This window comes from Bombyx mori, chromosome 22 (genome assembly GCF_030269925.1).
Source record: "Bombyx mori chromosome 22, ASM3026992v2".
Taxonomy (NCBI): domain Eukaryota; kingdom Metazoa; phylum Arthropoda; class Insecta; order Lepidoptera; family Bombycidae; genus Bombyx; species Bombyx mori.
In genome coordinates, this window is record NC_085128.1 from 13081847 (window position 1) to 13106603 (window position 24757).

The window sequence follows — 24757 nt, forward strand, 5'->3', positions numbered from 1 at the left end:
GCTGTGCGGACAAGGCCTTAAGAATCACGCAGGCGGGCACCAATTTTTCTAATGAAATACGTACCTACTTAACAAAATAAATGTTTACGATTGACTTTCACGGTGAAGGAATAACATCGTGTAATAAAAATCAAACCTACAAAATTATAATTTTACTGACTGGTAGTAGGACGTCTTGTGAGTCCGCACGGGTAGGACCCTGCCTATTTCCGCCGTGAAGCAGTAATGCGTTTCGGTTCGAAGGGTGGGGTAGCCGTTGTAACTATACTGAGACCTCAGAACTTATATCTCAAGGTGGGTGGCGTATTTACATTGTAGATGTCTATGCGCTCCAGTAACCACTCAACACCAGCTGGGCTGTGAGTTCGTCCACCTATATAAGCAATAAAAAAATTGCACATTTGGGTAACCTCTACAGCTCAAGAGAATATTCAACAGCATTGGCGCTATCCACAACGACAACGCCTTTTTAAGAATTTAAAAACTTTTATTCCATTTATTCATTTATTACATTCACACCCTAATACCACACATCACATAGTGCTTGAACATAAAGTGATTTAATATTATGAATAGATACTGCAAATAAGATTAAGCTTACATTGTACAGAAAAAATAAAGCGTAGGTAAATACTATAGCACATTATTAATAAAAGCTTAAAAAACGTTAAAATAGTGACTACCTTAATTAAATTCTAAAGGACTTAGCCTGTACAACGAGAGTCTCGGTCCTGATTTAAGCAAATCTTTTTTTTCCTTATGTCTATGAACACAAAGCTTCTGTATAGAAATGAGTTAAAATGATTCGAGCCTTTTATTTGATATAGCGACCCGCCCTCGCTTCGCTTCGGAAACATTAAAACACACATGAAACAAAAAAATAAAAATAAAAAATAAAATAAAAAAAGTAGCCTATGTTCATCAGGGACAATGTCGGCTTCTAATGGAAAAAGAATTTTTCAAATCGGTCCAGTAGTTTCGGAGCCTATTCGAAACAAACAAACAAACAAATCTTGCCTCTTTATAATATTATTAGTATAGAAATAGTTATTATGATTAATGTCTCTTCCAGTGAGGTCACAATTCATTGATGTATTATAATAGTATGACAAACATGACAATAGTTTGCTGGATTTCACACAATAGGTATGTATTTTTGATGAGCATTTTTCCAACCTTGTCTGCCTTCTTTTCCGAAAATTACCCCATAAACTTCATAATTCTTTTTATATTAAGTGAAGAGACTGTGGCGGACCAGGTACGGGTCTAAATAAACCTTTGAACTAGTTCGTATAAAATATCCGCAAAGCTTGAAAATTCTTTCTTCGTCGTGCAGACTATTTATGGTTGGACTAATTGGTCGCAGCTCCCACCTGCCAGTCTTAGTACAAGTCACCATAACAAACTTCGAATTACCGTGTATCTAAAAGTTTGTGTAATATTTGGCTTAACCTACCACCCTATCACTTATAAGACGATTGAGGGACTCTCCGGAAAATGGACAGCAGAAGTCTCAGAGTATTAAACTAAGATCGGCGTTTTAGGTCCCCACTATTGTGCTTATTTCAAGGACAGTCGACATTTTTTATAATTTAGTCTTTGCATGTCTTATGGTGGGTTGCGACACGTTGTATATAGGCTACGTGGACACCAGACGGGCAATGAGCTGTTACACCCTTCTTCACTATAAATAAAATTATTCTAGTTCTTCAGCAATGTCGTTGTGTATCTTACTAGGTTAATATTTTTGGTATCGTTATAGTATCTACACTGATACCAATGTTAGAAGTTGATATTAATATTCTCGTACGGGCTAGTCCGACGGAAGTTAGATGAACATTCAAAAAAAGCATGCCCGAGTTTATCATAATATTTCAACTAAGTTAAGATTTGATGTAATGATAACACAGGATCGACGACATACTAATCTATACTAATCATTTCAAAATACTTTTTTAGTATTACAAGCAACAGCGACATTACTTTATTCTACGATTGAGCAAAATATGTTAATTTGTTGTTTTTTTTTGCGTCGCTCCAATGGCTTACCCTTACCGTATCACCATTACAGTTAACAAACTTGTACACGCATCGAACACGCTACATATCTACACGAAAATTAATTATCGCTTAAATTAATATCACTTTACAAATAATTTATATTTAACACGTTGATTGCCATTAAGATCACCGGTGCCATACGCGGCGCACTCAAGTAATTATGTATAGTTCTTCTTACCAAGACGCCGGAATATCTAGTAGACTCTGGGCAAAACGAATCCGAAGATACTGAGGATGAATCTATTTCTAAGAGACCTAAAAGAATAAAACTAATGTATGATTAACAAACAAAAGAAGGCCAAATTTTAGCAACAAAAATCGGTATGATTATTTCAGCGCGCTGCGTAGGGCACCAGTGACCTACATGGTAGTCAACGTGTTAAGGTTTTTTTTTGTTTTGTATAAATGTAAACAAAGGTTGTTTTATAACAGGACCTGACGATGATGTAGCGACGTGCGCTGACAGGCGAGAGAGTGACAAACTTCAGTCGAGCTCCCATTTATCAGCTCGAATATCAACATGATAATGGTCTCGCCAACCGAACACACTTTACATTACAATTCGGGTACAAGGCGTGTGGATAAGTCGAAATTTCGCGGATGTGAACTAACATTGCTATTTGAATAAATTATGATGGGTTTTTGGCCACCCACCTTGAGCCATGAGTTGTAAGGTCTCACGTTTATCGGTACATCGGCAGCCCCGCTCTTCAAACCGAAACGCATTACTGCTTCACGGCAGAAATAGGCAGGGTGGTGGTACCTATATGTTCTACCACCAATAATTACGCAAACTAAAATTTTGCAGGTTTCATTTTTATTTCACGATGTTATTCCTTCATCGTGGAAGTTAATCCTGAACATTTGTTAAGTACGTATTTCATTGGAAAAATTGGTACCCGCCGGCGGGATTCGAACACCGGTGCATCGCTACATACGAATGCACCGGACGTCTTATCCTTTAGGCCACGACGACTTCTAGTTGTTATTAGACCTGTGTGCTTAGTGCGAGTTTTTTAACGTTCTCGATAGCGTAAAGCTAGCTCAAATTTTTATGCAGAGCGCTCCAGAGCGGCAAACGTAGGTAAACGTTCCTACTCCATACAAAATTGAGTTAACTTTTACGCTATCGAAAACGTTAAAAAACTCGCACTAAGTACGCTGACTACAGTATCCGAACTAAAGGCTGCAGTTACTCAGCGTTTTTGCTAAAAATATTTTTAAAACCTATGTACAATACGACCGACGTAACTTGGCGAGTCCGAACTTCGCGCAGAAGGCTGCGCACAAACGTTTTTAAGAACCAAATGGTGGTATGAGCAACGTGCGCGGGGCGGAGGTCTAGGCTAGGGATTGACTCTATGTAAACACAATCGTCCCTTTATTCAATCAAATATCACAATCGATTTTTATCGGTTTGGAATTTATTGATTTTTGTTTATATGAGATAATGAATGAAATAGATTTACAAACATATTGAATGTTGTCGTTAGTAAACGAGACTTCATCTTTAATAAAAAAAAAAAAACTAATAACACTTTATTTTCTTGGTTGAAAGACATGATTTAGTTGAATATCAGTTATTTATCAACAACTACTACAATAGGGACTGTTCGTGAATATTTTAAACCTCCTATAAAATGGAATATAAATATATATTTTTATATAAATTTTAATCAATTTGAAAAAAAATCGATTAAACAACATCCTCAAACACGCATATTGGACATCCCTTTTCTTGACATCGTATAAATTCGGTAATTCTCGGTATGCGGTAATGTGTCTCACTCACACGCTAGCATTAGTGTCGTGTTCGTGTCGCTATCTCTGTCTTGAGTACGGGCGGCTACAAAAGTTTTCATTGATTTGTTATTATTATACTGTTTTTGTTTAGTGCTCAGTTTTTTGTTTAGTTTTAAGATTGTTTGTGTTTAAATTTGTTTTAGTATTGAGTGTCCCTTGGCATTTATACTATTCGTTAACAAAGATGCCACCAAAGCATAATAGTGTTTTAAATCGACGGCCGACAAACATAATTTTTGATTTTTTTTTTAAAAAGAAAAAGAAGAAGGCGTAAAAGATGTTGACAGTTTTATTTAGAGTTGCTAACGATCTGGTGTATCGCAACGCACAGTACAGCGGATCGCAACTGAAGGCAGTGTTCGGGCTTACTTTCGAATTAATTTAATTACGTTATTTTTACCGCTTTCTGTCTTAATTTATTATTTTTTTATTACCTCTCTTTAATTTATTACGTTATTTTTATAGCTTTCTCTCTCATAGTGTTTTGATATTCATTTTATTTGTACTTGGTCCCTGTATATGGAAATTTTAATTCGTATTTTGATTTAAAAAAATGAATGCTAATAATACTTTTTTTTACAAGTGTACATGCGCGAAAGTTGACCTGCGGCTATATTCAGACTCGCCAAGTTACGTCGGTCGTACTGTATATCCATTCATAACACAGAAAAATCGTAACTCGAGGATTTTTAAATAAATGAATAAAAACATATTCATTATTGTGTTAATAAACAAAAAGGAACATACCAGCATTTTAGTTCACCGATGACTTTTCAAACTTATTCATGCCTTGTACAGAATTGTAACATCAATATAAAAGTAACATCAAATTAATGCAACATATAACAACAGATTTGACTAGCGAAATCACAGGATTCACAATTGTAGATCAATTAATGCTTGAACAAAATATTGACAATTTAAAATTAACTTATTTTTAAAGTTCAATATATTACTCATTAATGCTAACGTAGCTTATTTATAAAATGTCTTCATTTAATCCCTCTTTAGTCCGTTGCCGTTCTGGGCTGTGGCGGACTTCTCTAGCTGTTCACGTCGACTCGTCTGATACCTGAATTCAAAGATAACTTATTAGTCGAAATTAATTTTTACTGGTGGTAGGACCTCTTGTAAGTCCGCGCGGATAGGTACCACCGCCCTGCCTATTTCTGCCGTGAAGCAGTAATGCGTTTCAGTTTGAAGGGTGGGGCAGCCGTTGTAACTATACTTGAGACCTTAGAACTTATATCTCAAGGTGGGTGGCGCATTTACGTTGTAGAAGTTTATGGGCCCCAGTGACCACTTAACACCAGGTGGGTTGTGAGCCCGTCCACCCATCTAAGCAATAAAAAAAATCCATTATATTAGCCATACTAGAGCTATTGCAAATTCCTTTTTAAATCACGACATTTGAAAATTGGATATGGGAGTGAATTTATTTTTGTAGTCTACTGTTGGTATACGAATAATGCGCTGCTTGGTATCAAGCAAATGTTCAGTAAATACTGAAATCATTTTGGAAAATTGGTCCATTTCTGATTGCATTTGCATAACGGGTATCTTAAACCTTTGAAATCGAAGCGCAAATTGCTTCGCCGTAAAATTGGCCCTGTGATGGATGATGGTGCAAACACGTTTATGTGCGGACTCAACACGATTATCCTAACACCAAGCGTTTGAGCGAAATCTCACTGTAGCTTCTTTTATGTTCTCTTAGACTCGTGATAAACTATGCGCAGAGATTGAGGGTAAAAATATTACAACCTACTTACTTCTTTAAATAAAAATCAATTGCCATGTGTATGACGGAGGATTGCTTGAGAACGGCCGGAACGATTTGTCTGATTTATTTTTCGTTGTAGTTAGGTCATTCGCAGTCTTTAGGTCAAGGTTATGAAATATTTATTTTAGAAACTAAACTGTGAACGTTTAAAATATAAAGGACAGTCACAGCGGAGCGTGACCGGTGTGTTTATTATAATTGTGAGATTTTGTTTTCCGGAACGTATCTTTAAGTAAAGAAGTACACAACCAAGGAGTGCACCGGTCACCGTCCTCGCCGAACCCGTCGCTTGCGACGAAGGGCTCGACGAGTAAATTAACCCTCAGACACAGCCCACTGAGTTTCTCGCCGGTTTTCTTCTCAGTGGGTCGCGTTTCCGATCCGGTGGTAGATTCTACGAAGCACTGCTCTTGCTAGGCTCCCGTTTTGAGCCCCGTGAGCTCACCTACTCGCCCGGTCACGCTGACATAGCCTCTCAAGGCTATCATCAGCTTAGGTAGGAAAAAAAAGAATTGCATAATTTGATTCTGAAAAAACGCCGTATAGGTACGCCTAAACCCAGTGCGCCTATACAAAACTGTAATTTGAATACACGAGTTATCACAGCAACGGAACTACACGGCGAAGCACTAGCTGACGTAACTGAGAGGAATTAAATTTATCCTCTCGCACTCCGCTGCATCCTTCTGCGATAATCGTGCACATGAACCCATATTATATCGCCTACTATATAATTTCTGCTATGTATTAAACGAGGATGTAACGTGTCTTTTGAATTAGCACAAAACACAGTGGCATTTCTTCGACATGGTGCGAGTATCCATCGAAATATTCGGCTGAGAGGAAAGTCATCTTAAGCAATGAGCTGTCCAGAGACTACTTTCTATCATTTGACACTATAATGTGGGTATTTTTTTTCGGTATGATACGCAGGACGCTTGCATTAAATAAGATCAATTCAAAATATAATTGAGGAATGACAAGATCGATGCGGTTTTAGATTGTGAGTTATAATGCGCGCGACACCGCCGCCCGTCGTGGATTCTCTGGAGCCGGGCCAAACTCCGAGCGAACGATAACTCTAAATTTATTTCGTAACTGATGTTTTAACATCACATAAAATCGTTCAAGGTGCAACGGTTTACATTGAACATTGATTACGTCTTAGAAACGCCTATGCTAAATGTCCCTTACATCAGCGTTGTTCGTCAATATTAAAAACATAACCTTATTTACTTGTTTCAAAACACTAAAGGTTCATTATTAATTTTTATTAAATTTTTAGTGCATACAATTTTAATAGAACAGTCCACCATATTAGAATAACATTTACCGAAAATAGCGTAATAAAATAAACACGTATTGTTCGATTTTAAAAGCAAATTTTATCAACTGTTATAAAAAATACCTATAATACAAGTTATTTATCTACTACCTAGTTTGATTCGCGGAGCCCAGGGTTATCTAGGTCAGCTATTCAATGAATCTGATCGATACAAGATTAAACATTTTCATTGTGGACTCTAGTAGCATTACATTTAGTTTTAAATTTAAATACCTTGCTGTCAACATCACATTGTTTATAACAGCTTCATTTGAATTTGTGCTCGTTGACGTCAATCATAACATCTACCCACGGGCAACTGCTGATTACTGGCTCCGAATAAAATGAAACGGTATTTTTGTTTTCGTTGCTGTAGGATATACAAGCTCCGACTTGATGTTAAGCAGTTATATACAGAGCAGAGGGCCCCAAGCGATAGGCAGCGTTTTAGCGAGATCACTTGTCATAGGATAGTCTATATGCTCGTCTTCAATGATGTCAAAACCTGCCTTAAAACATGAGGGACTAGGTCTAAATTGACCCTCAAACGGGTGAGTCGGGTTCCTTCAATCCTGAAACGCACGACTGCTTTGGGGCAGAAATAGGCAGAATTTTCGTGCTAACCGTACGCGATCAAAATACAATGCGTAGTTATTCAAAAAATCCAATAACTAGTAAATAAAAAAAAATCCCAAATAAATAAATAATTTAAAGCAATAAATAGTTGTTTGGAACTGAACATCTTTCCTGATTTATAGAAGGCGAGGAACTTTTAGTTCATATATCATAGTTGTTGATGTAAAAGTGATTTACGGTACAGAATTCCATACTTTTCAGTAATTCAGTATATACATCATTCTTTGCAGGCAGTTTGGCTGTACCTATCGTATTGTTGATATCTTGAGCGAAAATGACTACTTTCCTTCAAGTGGGCATAAATGCGTTTGCCTATAGTGACAAAAAAATCTACAGAATTTCTCTACACAAAGATTCCAAGGCTGATAAGCCATCGAAGGACCTTTTTTAAGGTTACTTCACGAGACGAGCTCATCTCCAACGCGACGTTAAACGATAACCCGAGCCAATAAATTGCCTATTACATTTTGTTACAAACACACACATACAAAACCAGAATCACAACGAAAATACAAATTCGAAATGTGTCCAATCACTACATAGTATAAAACAAAGTCGCTTTCTCTGTCCCTATATCCCTATGTATACTTAAATCTTTAAAACTACGCAACGGATTTTGATGCGCTTTTTTAATAGATAGAATGATTGAAGAGGAAGGTTTATATGTATAATAACATCCATTACATAGTGGAGAAATCAATAATAAATTAGTTTCCGAAGTGAAGCGAGGGCGGGTCGCTAGTTCAAAAATAAATATAAACTATTTACCAAACGACGAGCCTCCCACTGAGCATGAAAAAGAATACGAGAGCCGGCGCACATCGGTCGAACGGGTCGCCCACCATCACGTGAGAGTACGCCGCCAGGATCATTAGCAACACCAGACCGATGTTCGCGGCGTTCTTCAACTTATCTGCAAAAGTATTCCTTCTAGAAAAACATCGATCAATGATATGATTTCAAACAAAACAATCGCAACGGCAAGGCAAACTGTAATGTAGGAAAAATATAATGAAAACTGTTAGAGAACATTAAACGTACTGTCTTAGACTTGGTTGTAAGAAAAACAGTATTAAAATAAAGCTAAGGATTTTGGGCGGGAACGCGAGGATCAAAAGTAACGTTCTAAGATTATAAATTTAGGGTTCCAGCTTATATGATCATTACTGTCATATTTGATTGCTTGATTTTTAAAACCCATTTCACTTGTCCTTGGGAACGTAAGCGCATCAACTGGAAGTCAATACTAAATACTTTCAAAATTGTAAGATATCGCAACAAAATTGTAAGATAAGTCATTTACAATCACGCTGTCTTTATCTTTTTCAGTAATTTTCTAATTGCTGATCATTTATCTTTCATAAACTTTGTTTCCATAAATAATTTGAAAAAGTTGCAGAATTTTTTTTCCTTCCTATTCGCTGATAGCCTAGGGGGCTATTCTAGCTACGCCCGGACAGGGCGATATTATTACATGCGTTACTGATTAGCAAGCTTTTGTTTGAATTTGAAATTATCGTGTCAGTATAGATATTAATGAAGTTTCTCAAGGTTATTACATTTATTGTTCAGATTAACTGATTACCAGTACTAAGTAATCACTGTAGCCAATAAAGATGACGGCGAGAATTCGTGCGAGACTGTAATCTCGATTGCTTTGGAATAACGGCTATTCTACTCTTCAAAGCAGGCCGCAAGTGTTAGAACTGGCCTTCTTACTGTATGTAACCATCGTAAGTTTATTAAAAAAGAATAGTTGTTGCCTAGCAAAAATTAGTTAGCCTTATGTAAAAATAAAAAGTCAGTATGTACATCCGAAGATTATGTTATACACAATTACCACAGCGAGCCTATATCCAATCGGTAGGATTATCAGCAATTACGCCAAGATCAAACGCCACGGTTTTAATGCATTACTAACGAGTACGTTCAGCATGTAACCTATTACGGACACGGACCTTTTTATATGTTATTTATAATTTGAAGAAAACAAATTCGATATGTTTGTAAACTAATAAATAAAAATCAATTGCTATTCTCGCTAAAACTCGAAAACGGCTGGACCGATTTGGCTAATTTTGGTCTTGAATTATTTGTGGAAGTCCAGAGAAGGTTTAAATGGTAGATAAATATGAAAATGCTCGGAGTTAAATAAAAACAACAATTTTGTTTTTCCTTTGATGTGTCTCCCGTCGGACGGATTCCTTTTGTTTGTTTTAAGTTTATTTTATACAAAAGTTTAGGTCTTTTATTTATCGATTGAGGCACTACGAAGTCTGCCGGGTCAGGTAGTAACAAAATAGATTTTTTAAATATTTTGTAATAATTTTAGAAATAGTTTATTAATTGTATTATTTTGGAAAGGTAAAAGTCCTGACAACATCTTCCTCAGATTTAACTGTATATTGATGACATTTCCTAAATACCTATATTAACGGTATTTGGTAATTTATTCGTAAAAATAGACTTAAAACTTTGTGATCGCAACAAGCTACTACTATGTTTTAGTACGTAAATATTCGAAATTTTGTGTAGTTTCATAAGTCGTACACCGTCCACGGAAGACCTTTCTCATCATTTTACTTTTTCGTAAAATTTATTCAACATTTTCTACAAAATCTTCAAACGGTGACAATGCAATTCTTAAAATAAATTTAGAAATACTTACGATTAGGTGCAACTGCCAACGCTAACCCAAATAATATTTCTAAACCACCCACGGTCCTCCTGTACCATTTCGATGGTAATTTGAAGTCCAACGTATCAGTCAGTGGAAATACTTTTGCATATCTAACATACTCCTTTCTCTAAAAGATAAAAATATAATTACATATTATCATTTTTGCAATTTTATGTAGTTCTATACACAACATAGGTACTCTATGGCGCCAATCACGTTAGATATTAATTAAATTGTTAAATGTATTCAATAAATCTCACGTAATTTGTGATCCGACCGTAAATTTTACGTTACGATTCTTAAATTTCTACGTTGCTGAGATTGTTGATTGAGAGTCGCATCCTATAAAATTATTTTTAAAACGTTCAAATATATTTATATTAATATTAATAAATAATATTTATATTAATAAATAATATAAGAAAGTAAACTCATTTTTGCAGATTTGTTCATAATAACCAAAATCAAAGCAAAGGGTTATATTCAAAAATAAGTTTCTGTCTGTATATATAAGTTTAAATTTACGTATTTGGTATGTATTAATTTAGATATACATATTTAATTTGATTATTGGCATAAACGAACATTACATGGTGAAAAATCAACCATCTGATAATCGGCGTCCGCCTTGATTCACGAACGCCGTAATATAGTTTTTTTTTTTTTTATAAAATTAAAAGTAATATATTTTATTACTTTGAAACTGTCTCATGTCTGTAAAAAGTTAGCAATATGCGTATCTTGATTTCCTAGTTTTTTGCTACACTATGAACGATAAATCCAACATCAAACGTCAATAACGAAAACTCATTTAGGTATGATGATTAAGTGTTATTGAAAAAGATGTTTCAAATTCACTCACTGCTCCTATACCTAGCTACAAATAGAAAATAGCTGTCAAGAGCAAAAATATTTTGCTCAATGTTGAACAAAAACATGAAGCATTGTGGTATTTTTCAATCCCGTAGTTTTTATAAAGTAAATATTTGAATGTGCACGAAGATGAGATACTCGTATGTATATCTCACACATGTTGATAATCAGATGATTAGTAGTACTACGATAGGGAGAGAGAATTTTTAGCTAGAAAATTAGCAGTAGAAAATTACAAAGCATTATTATTATTTAAACGAATTGGTGATTTGGAAATCATATGGACAATAATATACCTATACAATTCTCATGATTCGCAAATAATTCGTTTTCCGACCCTTTTCGAATGGCCCTTGGATATACCTAAGCCGTATAACGATTGGTATCAAAACGTGAGTGCCATTGCCCACTTTTTTTATTATTTCCCTTGTAGGCAAATGAGAAGATGGTGAGTGGTTACCATTGCTCATGGACGTCAGCAATGCGTGGGGCAGAACCAAGCCGCTACCTATAAATACCACCACCATTCGAATCATTGTATCGCATTTTGGGTTACAGTGACGTGTTTGGGCTACTGGAATTTTACTATATTATAAAAAATGTTTTCCTACAGTTCGACAATTGTGAATTCGAGTTACATGTATAAATTTTGATTATTTAAATTTGGTACTGTTTATATTCTATGAAACTACTTTTTTACGATTTTTCCATATTGATTATATCTTCTTTGTTTGAAAAAAAGAAGCCTGAGGTCTTGAATTTTTTTTTAAATATTTTTTATGAAAAACATTTAACATTATATATGTTTTGCATTCCTGGCGACTCTACAGCATTTGCTCCGATTTTGAAAATGGTTTAATGATATCCCCAAAATCAATAATTGTTGTATTTAGTTTTTTCCAAATTGGTTAGTACGTATATTTATTTATAAATCAAAACAATTTTTGTACGTTTTTTGAGAAACTATCATCCATTTGAAGCGTGGAACATCCGCTATACAAATAAAATTGAGAATTCGACCTCTCGTGTAAAGATGAAGTGGTGACGTGTAGGTAAGCAATGGAAAAAGATGAGATACAGGGACGCGTCATGAAAATCGCCTCATGGCCGCCGCTGACTACTCTCCGAGTGCGGTTCACGCAGGAGCCAGTCACCATCGACACCCTAGAGATCTCCTGGCGGATCCATCCGATCCACTGACATTGTTATTCGATGTCTGCAACTCTAGCACTAGAAGCAGGCTTAAGGATCCTGGTAACTGTACTCGAGCCGTGCCTGAATTTGGACGTGAAACCTAACTCATACATCCGCCTGCTGAGTTTCTCGCTGGTTCTTCTCAGCGGGTCGCGTTTCCGATTTGGCAGTAGATGCATTGGCTTTTAGGGCCGAGTCTGTGCTCGCCCACCTATCCTGGTGAAACTGGAAAGGCAGCCGGGCCAAAAGTAATCACTCCCACCAAAAAAAATTCTATTCATCTCTTATGTCTATTAATTTGTACATGCCTCTTTTATGCGATTAAAATGAAAATACAACCACGACTATCACTATACATTATGGCTGTCGCCATTTCTACACAATATAGGTACTAATGGAATGAATAGTTGATGATTTTTCTGGTTTTTTTTCCTACCTATTCTAGTAACCTCGAGGGTTTAGTCTAGATTCACCGAGCAAGTAAGTGAGCTCGCGGGGCTCAAACCGGGGATGCTGCTAACACTGGCCCTAGCAAGAGCAGTGCTTCGCAGAATTTACCACCGGATCGGAAACGCGAACCACTGAGAAGATCCGGCGAAAAACTCAGTGGGCTGTGTCTATGGGTTAATTTACTCGTTGAGCTCTTCGTCGCAAGCGACGGTTTCGTCGAGGGCGGTGGCCGGACAAGTTTCCAATAAAACATTCAATATACTGTAAACCGATCCGGAATAGATCAGTGTTATTGTAATTTTTAATTTAGCACATAAGATCACAAATTAAATTTACAGTGGCGATGGATAGCTACGTAGGGAATATTTGACGTGAAAAATCCCTTAAAATTACACCAGTAATTCGATAGGGCCGCGACAGGCATTCGTATTCGCGCAAATACATAGCAATTTATCTGACCACTTGGCCACACTTGTACAAACGATGCGAATATTTGACAAATCTGCATAAGTTACCACCACCATCCTTATCGTCTAAAAATTCTTCGTTATAGCCCCTAGTAGCATCTTAGCAATAAATGAACCACAAGCTTATCTGCTTATAGTATGTAAAATAAAAATCCATCGAAGGATGATTTTGTGTTTGCCGAAACATCGATCGCCAGCATACCAAGCGACTGTCTCTTCGGTAGAAGAAAGTTTGAAAATCCGTCCGGACGGTGCTATACGCATACTTGGAATACCTAGTAAGCAAGACGAATTTGAAGAAAGTGAATACTAAGTAATCTGCTAAGCATGGGTAGAGTTTTTGACTGATACTCTACCAGCTCTTTTGGTGAGATTGCAGAACTCACAAAAGTCATCTGCGACGAGACGTCGCTGACGAGCATTTTACGCTCGGCGGCAATGACCATAGATAATGCAAAGAGCGGGTTCCAAAACCACAATAGCACCCCTTCCCAGCGAAGTAGTCCTTTAAGTATAGGTAGTATCGATGGAAAGCGGTAACCACTTACCACCAGGTAAGATTTACTGTAGGAAATCTGTCTTTGAGATCATTAAATGGGAATAAATGGTGTAATTTAACATTTCAGTTTTGGGTAACAAATCTGCTCAATTTGGAGGGCTACTATCACTTATAAATAAGTAGTAACACAAGAATTTTTAAATTGATAAAAATCAAAGTCGTTTGTATCAAATGTATAATTTTTGGGTATTACATATCATTTAAATACATAATATATATTGTTTATCATAGTCGGAATTAGAATAGTGTACTTGATTTAATAAAACTAAGGATTGGACTTGAGGATCAAATGTTTAAGTATTTATATGCGTTCGTTCTAGATATGTAAGATTTCTATGTTTACTTTATATTATAGTAATATTAATTTACTTTCGTAATCACAGCATCGACGGCCGCGCTGTCGCCACTAGAAAGTCGCAGCGAGACAATCCCGCAGATGTACAATATTAGGCCGCAGGCCAAATACTAAAATAGCAGCTACTTCGCTCTTCTACAATACAAAAACTCGATGCACCATGGCCTTTCTATGAAAGTAATAAACATAATATTACATATCACTCACCAAATCCTTATGCAATTCTTTCGATATCATAGGTGTTAATTTTGTGATTCCGACAAATACAAAAAATATTCCCAAAAGCACGGATAAACTTTTCAAAACAATAGAACCCATTTTTTTTTCAATAAGAAATATAAATCGCAGAAATATGTAGTTAATTCCACAATTCAATACACGCACATAATAATTTTAATTCGAAACGTTTTTAATTACTGAACATGGTTGTAATCTAAGTCGCTACACTTTGACGAATAACTCTAAGCGGCAAAAACATCTAACATTTTTAATTATATTGAAAAAAGCGAACTAATTCTGCAGCTAATCGGAAGCAAGCACATTTCGCGCCGGCGCGAAAAAATCCATAATGTCCCACAAATCCACATCAGTCAAGGAATACAAATGCTACCAGCACACACAAATTTTAAACTACAGTGCACAGAAAACATACTATTTACTATCCACGTAAATTATTGGGGGTCTTTTGACGGTGTACAAGCAACCAATATTAGAGGCAGGTACATAAGATTTGGTGAGCTCTTTTTTAAGAAGTATTAATGCCTCTGTAGGTTCGTCTGGATCTATAAAGAACCTATATCTAGGAATAAATATACGTCTCCATTTAGCCTGGCTAAATAGTTTGTAAAGTTCATTTGTTAAGAATACAGAGCTAATTAAAAAACGGGTAAGTGAGTTTTTACATTATAGTATATTTTTTTAATAAACATAAAGTAGAATCATTGAATAAATTCTGAGTGACGCTGAACGCAGAACTAAATCAGATACATAAGTTTTGAAGTCGTCATGGCCTACAAGTTAAAACGCCTTATTAATAAAGATTAATGAACTATTAATTTTCATACGACAAAATAAACGAAAAGTTGGTAACAACGACATCGGAAGAGGACGATTGCCATAGTAAAAAAAAATAATATTTCTTTTGTGCGTGATCTTAAACTAGACCTTAATCACTGTTACCACAGGATTTAGATTAATTTTATTTCAAAATTTCTTTTCATTTTGTTAATGACATTTATCAAAATAATAGTAACATTCGGAGCCAAAGACCTCAATTGAAAATCAAGTAACATACAGAAAAACTGTCCTCAACTAGTATTTCCCCATTAAACCTATTTATAGGCAAACACAACAATAATTTGTTGATTACTGGAATTAAGCATTCAGTATATATAATTACGCAGATTAAGCGTCTCAATACATCAATTTAATAGACCATTCATATAATAAAATTAAAATTTTACTATATTTGCAAGTTGAACATTTTCATTGATTAAATATTGTGCATAACTTTCCATGAAAGTTACTGAACCACACAAGAGGTATTGATCACTTATTCTAAATGGTCTATGATGGGATAATTCATTAAAATTAAATTTTGTACATATTATAGGTTCTTCATATTTAGATGGAAATTCATCACTACTTTCACTAAGATAAATTTTGTAAGAAAAGTTCCAATATTGTTTATATGAGTACAATTCTTCTCTTAAAATTATGGTCTCAATATTTTTAGTGCAATAAATTAGTATAATTTTTGTCATGTCATCTTCATTTTCAAGAATCTGCTGGATAATTGAAATGAAAGGGGCTAAGCCGGTTCCTTGGGCTATCATTATGATTCTATCAAATCTATTTGGAACAAGTTCATATTTTCCATATGGACCTCGCCATGAGGTTATATCACCTTTCTGTAAATTGTATAGATATAAAGACACTGAACCTATATTGCCTTTCTTTACAACAATGAAAAAGTCCCACAAATCTGTTTCATTTTTTTTTAACTTAATTGGAGTGTATGCTCTAGTACATGTTTTATTTTCGACAACATATTTCAGAAGGAAGTGATCACCTGGGTTCCACCATAATCGACTCATACCATTATCATTGCATACAAGTCTCTTTAGAATTATTATTGCATGTGTATCATTCATATATTTATTGTCTACCACAACAAAATTTGTGTACTTAATTTGTGATATTCCATTTTCTAAGGTATTGTTTGTTACTTGCCCATACTTCAAACTATTTTCATATTTTTTAAGTTGCTCTTTATAAATATCAAATATACATGGGTTGCAACCACTACCACAGCAATCTTCAATATTAGGTTCCACAGGTTTGTCCATTTTCATGTAGGTACAAGTTTATTAAACGTCAGAAAGGGTACATACATATATAATAAGCACTGTATATGCGTGGTACTATGAATGCAAATCTTGAATAACAATCGGTAATCACCAATACAGGATATTTATCACTCGATCCTAGAATCGGGCTATATTTTAATTGATACCTACGTTCTTTACTCTTTAATTATGTAATATTTACGATTTATAAGTGAACTGTCATTACTGATTGTAGCTTGCAAAGCAATTAGGTACCTAGGTACCTACTACCTATCCGAGCTTATATATTATGTATAAATGAATGTACAAAGTACTTTTTACTTTTAGCGTGAAAGCAATCAGTGAAGGGTTAATTGCACATATTTTGGTAATTTACTATTGCGAGTTCTTCAGGAGTAAAGGGTACCTTATTAATCGTTCATGTGTGAACGTGGACAAGTGTGGGAAATGAAACGAAATCGCTGAATATGGCTTATCGGGTTCATCCACATAATTCATTGAATTCTTTGTAAATTTGTAGGTATCACTTTATTGAGAAGTTACTTAATCTTTTCAGTTGTATCTAAACTCATTTAATCCCAATTTATTACTTAGATTTAATTGCTAATAACCAAGATTCAGATTTCATAATTCCTATATAATTATTAGGAAATAGGAATTAGGAAATCTGAATCTGATATCTTTTTTTAAGGGCTTTTATGACCTGGTAACTAAGACCTTTGGTCAAGATTTTAATTTTAATGTTAAGTAACTTTTTTTATATGAAAATGATATTATGATATTAAAATTAAATGAAGTTGATTATTATGAAACATGGCATGAAGTGAAGTGAAATGAAAACGAAATGAAATGAGATGAGATGATATGGGATGAAGTATAATCTCAGTAAAATGGTGGTCATTTGCTGAGACTTTTTCAGTGGACTTTTTGGAAGACCCCGAGAAGTTACGTCCAGCGGCTTTGTTTCATTTTTCCACATTTGTGCACTTTTACAGATACTAAACAGTTAATAAACCACCGTTATTACAAATTTAAACCTGCAGAAACATTAATTAGACAAAGTATAACAAATCACACAACTTCTCTCCTCGCGTTCCCGCCAAAAAACGGAACTGATATTATGTTTATAAGGGATTTTATGACCTGGTAACTGAGACCTTTAAGTCATGTCTTATTTTAATGTATATTCATATTTTTATGAAAAATGATATTATGAAGTGAAATAAAATGAAAATTATTAATTTGAGACATTAATCAACTGGGATGAAATTAAATGAAATGAGATGGGATGAAATATAATCTCAGTAAAATGGTGGTCATTTACTGGGACTGCTTCAGTGGACTTTTTGGAGGACATTTAATTTTGTGCACTTTCATAGATACTAAACAGCTAATAAACCACCGTTATTACACATTTAAAATTAAAGAAACACTAAGTAGGCAAAATAAAACAAATCACACAACTTCACTCTTCGCATTCCCGCCAAAAGGTAATTTCAAAGAAACCGTAAAAAGTTATTCTGAAGTTATCATTGTCGTCATGGCTTGCTGGATAGGACGCCCGATAGTAGGGGAGCCCACGATGCTAAACGGGGATTTAGTCGAGCGTCATAGAGACCTATTTGGATGCAAAGCTTAGATGATAAAAAGAAAAAAGTGTTATATAATGTATACGTTTTCATTGGCGGGGGGAGCGACTATAGATTTTCAAAACTGTAAAAAAATACGGGTGCATGGACAATAATCGAGTGCGTCAGATTTTAATAGCATCAATGTACTACGTATTTTTAATAATGTATGTATGTTAATCTGATCGTTTGCATGGTGGGGGTGGTCGTAAGTAAGGGCTAAAAATGAAAAAAAAAAATTTATCGAGCGCGTCAGATTTTCTAAGGGGGTGTTAAGTGAACCTAAAAAAAACCTCTCATTCAATAATCTGACGATTTCGATGTGACGCAAACTCGTGGCCATTATTATAATGTGCAAAAATAATCGCCATTTTAAAATACTCGAGCGCGTCAGATTAAGATATTATATATCTTAGAGATGTGAGAGGGGAATAGAAACGTGGAGAGGGGAATATAGGCATCACGCAGCTGCACGCATTAAACTTTACCGACGAATTTTTGTTACTTCGGCTTGCGGAAATGGTCAAATTATCTATTTTTCGTTATCCTTATTTCCTACAAAATAAAAAAAAATTAGCCACGCTCGAGAATGTCGAGATGACGTCATTTTTACAACTTTTCGGCCCTCCCCTTTCTTTACGACACTCTCAAATTGTCAGATTAGTGGAATATACACTTTTTAGCATGTAATTAACTCACCCTACCTTAATCTGACGCGCTCGAGATTTTCTGATGATCGATTTTTTTTTACTAATCTGATCCTTTATCCTTGACGCGTGACCATAATATATATGGGGCTCATATTTGGTGGAGGTACTCAAACGGGTACAAGGTACCCCCCTGTATATTCATCTGCCGCGCTTTAGTAAATCCCGAAATCCCCGCTTGGGCTCCCCTACTACGATGCGTTCGTATCTAGCGATGTGACTGTGCTGGTATTCGAATCCCGCAGGTAGGTATCGATTTTTCACGATTGACTTCCACTGCGAAGGTTATAAGTATTACATTCACATCATACCACTGGCTACGACAACACTGTTTTGGTCAGTATTTGAGTTATAATTTGCTTATTACAGTTAGAAATTTCTATAACTTATGCCTCATTTATATGATAGTTTTCCTTATCTATACCCTTCAAAACTGCACCTAAACATTTTTCTTAAGCAGAGTATAACTAATTAGGGTGACGCCTTCATAGCAAGTGGAAAGATTTAAAAAATAGCGTCACATTAAAGCAGAATACTAAATTAAGAAGAAAAGAAGCACTTCCTACGTAAATAGGAATAAAAACAAACAGTTGGGAGTTTAAATACTGCATATTTTTTATTTTCATAAATCACGAAAAATATAAAAATTTTAACCCAGCACACTTCACTCTTTTTAAAACTACTACATATATTCATATCATTTCCTACAGTATCCCTATTTTGATGCATCTTCCAATAATACCTTGCTTTACAGGTGAACACTTTTTCAACTTGTCCCTTGTACAAGATGGTGCTTCTTACCTCCTTACCTTCCATATTTTATATTTTAAATTATTTCATATTTTATATGATTTACTCAGCTGTGTACATAGCGACAAATTTCCCATCTGCTCCTTACCACTGTGATCAAGGTACCTATTTCCTAATGACACACAGTGTCAAATTCACAAAATTAGCAAGAATTCCCAAGAAAACTAAACTAAAATCGTACCATGTATATACCTACCACAGTGGAACTATTGAAGGAGCTGGAAGTGATTGGAGGGTGGCGGTGGAAAGATTTTTGAATATGAAAATCTTTCCACCGCCCTTCTTTAATTCGCCGTAAAGTCGTGTTTTATATAATTAACACCACAGTTGAAACAATATAAATTTTATTTTTGTAGCGGCATAAACAATTCTAAGTAATTATATTACATTAGTTATTAAACACATTATAAATTATTTTTTATGTTTTAGATATTTTTGGCGGTAAAAAGGTCCCGTGTCACAGACTATATTCTTTTTCCCACATCTCGTGCGTTCCGGCTTACGCATCATAAAAAGGTGCGTACTTAAACGCCACACTATGTTTAGGCTCAATACTTATGTGTCAAGAGTCAAGACATGTCAAATGATTTTGTTCCGTTTTCCGATAACTGTGCATTTTTTTAAGATTCTTCTAAAACGCAAAAAGAAAAAAATCTACTCTAACAGAAATTGTCATATTATGCGGATTATTAAACTGAAAAAGAAGAATATAATTATAAAATATTGACTAAAGCAACACTTAGCGACAACCAATAATGAACATAAAAAACTTAGAGAAATATATTATTTTTTATGACTTACGGGTTAAATATCAAATCATCATGGACGCAATATAATATGTTATTATAAATTTAAAAAGTATAAAATATTTTGTTACAAATTATATTCAAAATACTTCAAAGATACTACTACCTAATAAATTTAAATAAAAAAATCATTTTCATTTTTGATGAAAAACAACTTTACTCGAGTTAAATGCACTTATAATTGCCCCTACGAATTTCTCTTATCGTCGGAAATATATGAGATCAAAGCGATCCTGACTGCCAAAAATAGTTTCGTCGACCAGGAGCCTACCTTGCGGTATAGACAGTCTTTAGGGTGACCCTGACGACTAAAATAGACTAACGAGGCAGTAATTCATGAATCTAGAATATTCAATATCAAAAATAATGCCTAACCCTTAAAAATAGCATGAGTAAGCAGCGTTCATAGTACCTAGCTTGTGTTAACTAACCAATCACGATATAAAGCAACAAATCTATCAAGAACAGCTACCTAGGATATCCGGGGATCTTGTCATTATAAAGTATACTACTAGCCACTAGCTAACTGCCATTTGATGCCTTAAAATTGGCGGGCATTTTGAAGTTTGTACATTCCAAATTGTTTAGCTCACAATAATCGTTGTAGTACTTTCAACGAATTGACTATCATTTAATTCTAGCTAATACGCATGTTTCAGGTAATAATTTAATCTATGGTTATAAATTCTTGCATTCTTCGCATTTCTCAATCTTTGTTCTAGTGTAGTACACACAACACAAAAGAAAAATTACAAAACACTATAAATGCTAAAGGCGCCCTCTATACAGACGCCGCTCAGTGTTGTTTTCCAGACCTCCCGCAACCCGCTGTGCTGGTCTCGCGGCCCGCCATAAATTCTCACGGCAATAGCGGCATCGCTTGCTGTAAACAAGTTTTGTAAGTAAATCTTTACTTTTAAATGAAAATATTATCAAAGGATAATAAAGTAGTAGTTTATTCCTGCCGATACTATAATCTTTGTGATTAAATATTCTTTATTTAAAAAAATTCGATTACAAGATCTATGAAATGGACTCCATTGTAGATTTAGCGTTATTGAAGTGAAAAAACTATTATTAGTGCATTATTGTTCTGATATATTTAAAGTATTTGCATGCGTATTATTTCCAATTTTTTTTTCATTATTCTCTTGTTGGAATGATTCTCTTTATGTTTCCATGGGCATAATTGAAAATAGCGTGTATTTAATGAAGCTATGTACCGGTCGTTGACACACTGTTTCGTGTTCAGATATTTTTTGAACCGTATTCATTTGTTTTTGGAAGCATCGCTAACCGTAAATAATAAATCAAATTTTATCTCAAATCCTCTGATGCATCTATTAACCTATCTGCATACAAATAATGACGCACCCAACAAAATCGATAACGTCTTCAACTAATTGTTCAATTTATATTTATTTCAGAGCTAAATACCTACATTATAAATTATTTAGTGAACTATGTCTGACGACGGTTCAACAGTTGTTGAAAAGAAAGGACGCGGTAGACCAAAAGCCAATGGAACACAACCTGTAAGTAGTTTTTGTCATGATATGCTCTGGATTAGTACTCCATAATAATTATATTTTTCACTTCAGGAGTCGAAAGAACTTAAAAAACGAGGTCGGCCTCCAGCTGCCACCAGAACAAAAGATTCTGCTAAGTCTTCTGATGATGAACAAGCACCAGTAGCTAAACGAGGTAGAGGCAGACCAAAAGGTTCCAAGAAAAAAGCGGGAGTCAAGGGCAAGGTAAAAAAAAACACATACATTTTTAAAATAAAACGAAATGAGAATGTCATTATATCTTGTTAATTTAGGGTGAAGGTAGAGGTCGTGGACGGCCACGCAAAGATGCACCACCTCCAAAAAAAGATGCTGCTTCTACTGAGGAAGAACAGGACGAGGATGAAGAAGATGAAGGATCTGAAGACCAATAAATACTTGTGGGTCTAAAAATCTTAGTGTAATTGTTCTCTGTGATAATTCAGTATGTGTACTGTGAAAATAAACTTTTGTTTCTCATTAATGGTTTCAAAATTAAAATATTTGGTTAACTCTCATGTTTCAAGTAACCTACTGAATTATCGTGATAGCACAACATTCTCAATTGAGATTATCAGCCCAAAGTATTCATGTAAGAAAGGTTTGTTTTAAGAAATGATTTAATTTTTAATGATCATTAGTGCATTTAAATATAATGTATGAACTATGGTAGCTATATCTTACATGAGTAATTTTGGGAGGATTCAGCTCTCGTCAACGTACAACTTTAAGAAATAATTATAAGATCTTTCTTGTAGATTCTATACAAATAGGTATTTTGTAATTTCTTGATTTATAAGATAGATTTTTAGATTTATAACTTTTGACATACATATGTCAAGTATTATTTTCTTTAATAACGAATATTATGTTTACTTTAAATTTAAATTTTATTTTCCTATTGAGTAATATGTAAAAAATTGTATCATCTCCAGTTTGATAAAATCATGTGGTAGTTTAGTATTACATTAATTTTACATCTTTGCTGACTGAACAAGTATTATTTCTGATGACAATTTTAATAGTATATATGTCTGTGAATGTACAATTTTAGAACAAAATAAAATAAAAATCTTATTTCCTAGAATTTTATTGACATGGTTTTGCTCTTAGTAACTTAATTATTTTAAAACGTGCGAGCTTGTACATCGTCGGAATATTTTCTGCCCAAAATCTTAGATCAAACTCCGTTAAGAGTATGGCTTCGGGCTTTTTAAACCATTACTACCTTCCGAAGTATTTTTCTCAAATCAGTATCTTAAGTACCTAGTTGTTCACAGTAATATCTGTTTAAGTTAATGTCAGGAATCAATTGGTCACGCGATCTTAAAATTAAACCGTTAAATTTATCTGCCACCGATTTGCCAGCGAAATATCTCAAAGTTAAGTTTTAATGTTCTAATCTAAGATCTCGGTATAGTTACAAGGGCTGCCCCACCCTTCAAGCCGAAACGCATTACTGCTTCACGGCAGAAATAGGCAGGGTGGTGGTACATTCCCGTGCGGACTCACAAGACTTCTTACCACCAGTAAATACTCGTTTTCCATGATTCATAGTCCATAGTCCATAGGCAGGGCGGTAGTAACTACCTGTACGAACTCACAAGACGTTCTATCACCAGTAATTACGCAAATTATAATTTTTCGAAATTATAATTACACGATGTTATTCCTACACTGGACGTCAGTCGTGAACGATTGTTAAGTACGTATTTCATTATAAAAATTGGTACCCGCCCGCAGGACTTGAATGTTTTTTTCCTACCTAGGCTGATAGCCTTGAGAGGCTATTTCAGCTTCACCCTAACATGTATAGGTGAGCTCACGGGGCTCAAACCGGAGTGTTGCTAACACTGACCTTAACAGGAGTAGTGCTTCGCAGAATCTACCACCGGAGCGCAAACGCAACGTAACGAAGTGATTATATACTCTTTGCTCAGTGGGCTAAGGATTTGAACACCGGTACATCGCTATATACAGGGTTACAGGTTAAGTCGACCTATTCCCGTTAAGAGCGTGTAGCTTACATCGTTTCTGACTGATTTGACTATGAAACACCCTACCCTAAATCTAACCGATCTGGAGATATTTCAATTTAATTGTTTTTTTAAAAAATACCCGATTTTCGGCTATCAGCTTAGATATTTTGAAATACGTAAGTCCCATTATTATTATTAATACATGATTTTTACTTGTAAAATAAGATGCTGTATGACCCCAATAACAAATATTGTACGTAAAATGAACAAACAAGTCGTTCTAGACGATTAAAACTTATGAAAACGAATAAAAAATTAGAAAGATTATTTTTCTTTCAAGGATATCTTAAAAAAATATTATGGCGCCTGTTTGGCAGATGTGCTTAACAATGTCTACGTTTCATCAGCTATCCAACGAGGTATAACAATCTAGGGTTTAAATAAAACATCATACAAAATATTTAGTTGCGAGCCTCCAGGTAGCAGTTCTAACAGTCCCTCGCGAATTGTCCTTCAATGTTAATGCAGTGCGTGCGAGCGAGACAGCCTGAATGTGTGGATGGGCATTATTTCCGATAATTTGATTGGGCCTTACTTTCTCCCCGACAATTTAAATGAGGTATACTATGAACATTTCCTGCGAGGAGACCTAAATGACCTATTAGATGATTTGCCACTCAATCTGATTCAAGACGTGGTTTCAGCATGATGGCTGCCTTGTGCATTTCAGGAGAAGTGCCAGAGAAT

At 35.0% G+C, this 24757-nt stretch overlaps 3 protein-coding genes across 8 annotated transcripts; 1 reads left to right on the forward strand and 2 right to left on the reverse strand.

Moving 5' to 3' along the window:
* Window positions 1-485: 485 nt before the first annotated feature.
* Window positions 486-14819, reverse strand: LOC101740729 (novel acetylcholine receptor chaperone). 2 transcript variants are annotated; one of them, XR_009976138.1, is made up of 5 exons: window positions 14393-14819; window positions 10276-10414; window positions 8376-8520; window positions 4510-4936; window positions 486-3085 (listed from the first exon to the last, which is right to left on the reverse strand). XR_009976138.1 is itself a non-coding variant. In XM_004926471.5 (4 exons), the coding sequence occupies exons 1-4, from the start codon at window positions 14501-14503 to the stop codon at window positions 4861-4863; spliced, it is 471 nt and encodes a 156-aa protein (XP_004926528.1). In that variant the 5' UTR covers window positions 14504-14819; the 3' UTR covers window positions 486-4860. The 2 variants fall into 2 exon arrangements, 1 of the variants encoding a protein (XP_004926528.1); XM_004926471.5 differs by having other exon boundaries at window positions 486-4936.
* A 57-nt stretch (window positions 14820-14876) lies between these two features.
* Hmga (high mobility group protein A) lies at window positions 14877-23108 on the forward strand. 5 transcript variants are annotated; one of them, XM_021348206.3, is made up of 6 exons: window positions 14877-15071; window positions 20108-20194; window positions 21207-21382; window positions 21912-22019; window positions 22086-22238; window positions 22307-23108. In XM_021348206.3, exons 4-6 carry the CDS (start codon window positions 21948-21950, stop codon window positions 22424-22426), a joined length of 345 nt encoding a protein of 114 aa, XP_021203881.1. In that variant the 5' UTR covers window positions 14877-15071; window positions 20108-20194; window positions 21207-21382; window positions 21912-21947; the 3' UTR covers window positions 22427-23108.
* Window positions 15077-16946, reverse strand: LOC101740590 (NADH-cytochrome b5 reductase-like). Its single transcript, XM_004926470.5, has one exon. It carries the CDS (start codon window positions 16537-16539, stop codon window positions 15637-15639), a length of 903 nt encoding a protein of 300 aa, XP_004926527.1. The 5' UTR covers window positions 16540-16946; the 3' UTR covers window positions 15077-15636.
* Window positions 23109-24757: the final 1649 nt, after the last annotated feature.

Bases quoted from the DNA above. Each gene is read 5' to 3' on its own strand.
- LOC101740729 (XM_004926471.5), bottom strand. From the start codon at position 14,503: ATGGGTTCTATTGTTTTGAAAAGTTTATCCGTGCTTTTGGGAATATTT. The intron at 10,415-14,392 runs GTGAGTGATATG...TTTATCTTTTAG, and splicing joins AAGAATTGCATAAGGATTTG to AGAAAGGAGTATGTTAGATA. The intron at 4,937-8,375 runs GTAAATAGTTTA...CTTTGAATTCAG, and splicing joins AGTGGGAGGCTCGTCGTTTG to GTATCAGACGAGTCGACGTG.
- Hmga (XM_062674799.1), top strand. The intron at 21,383-21,911 runs GTAAGTAAATCT...TATTTATTTCAG, and splicing joins GCTTGCTGTAAACAAGTTTT to AGCTAAATACCTACATTATA. The intron at 22,020-22,085 runs GTAAGTAGTTTT...TTTTCACTTCAG, and splicing joins AAGCCAATGGAACACAACCT to GAGTCGAAAGAACTTAAAAA.
- LOC101740590 (XM_004926470.5), bottom strand. From the start codon at position 16,539: ATGAAAATGGACAAACCTGTGGAACCTAATATTGAAGATTGCTGTGGT.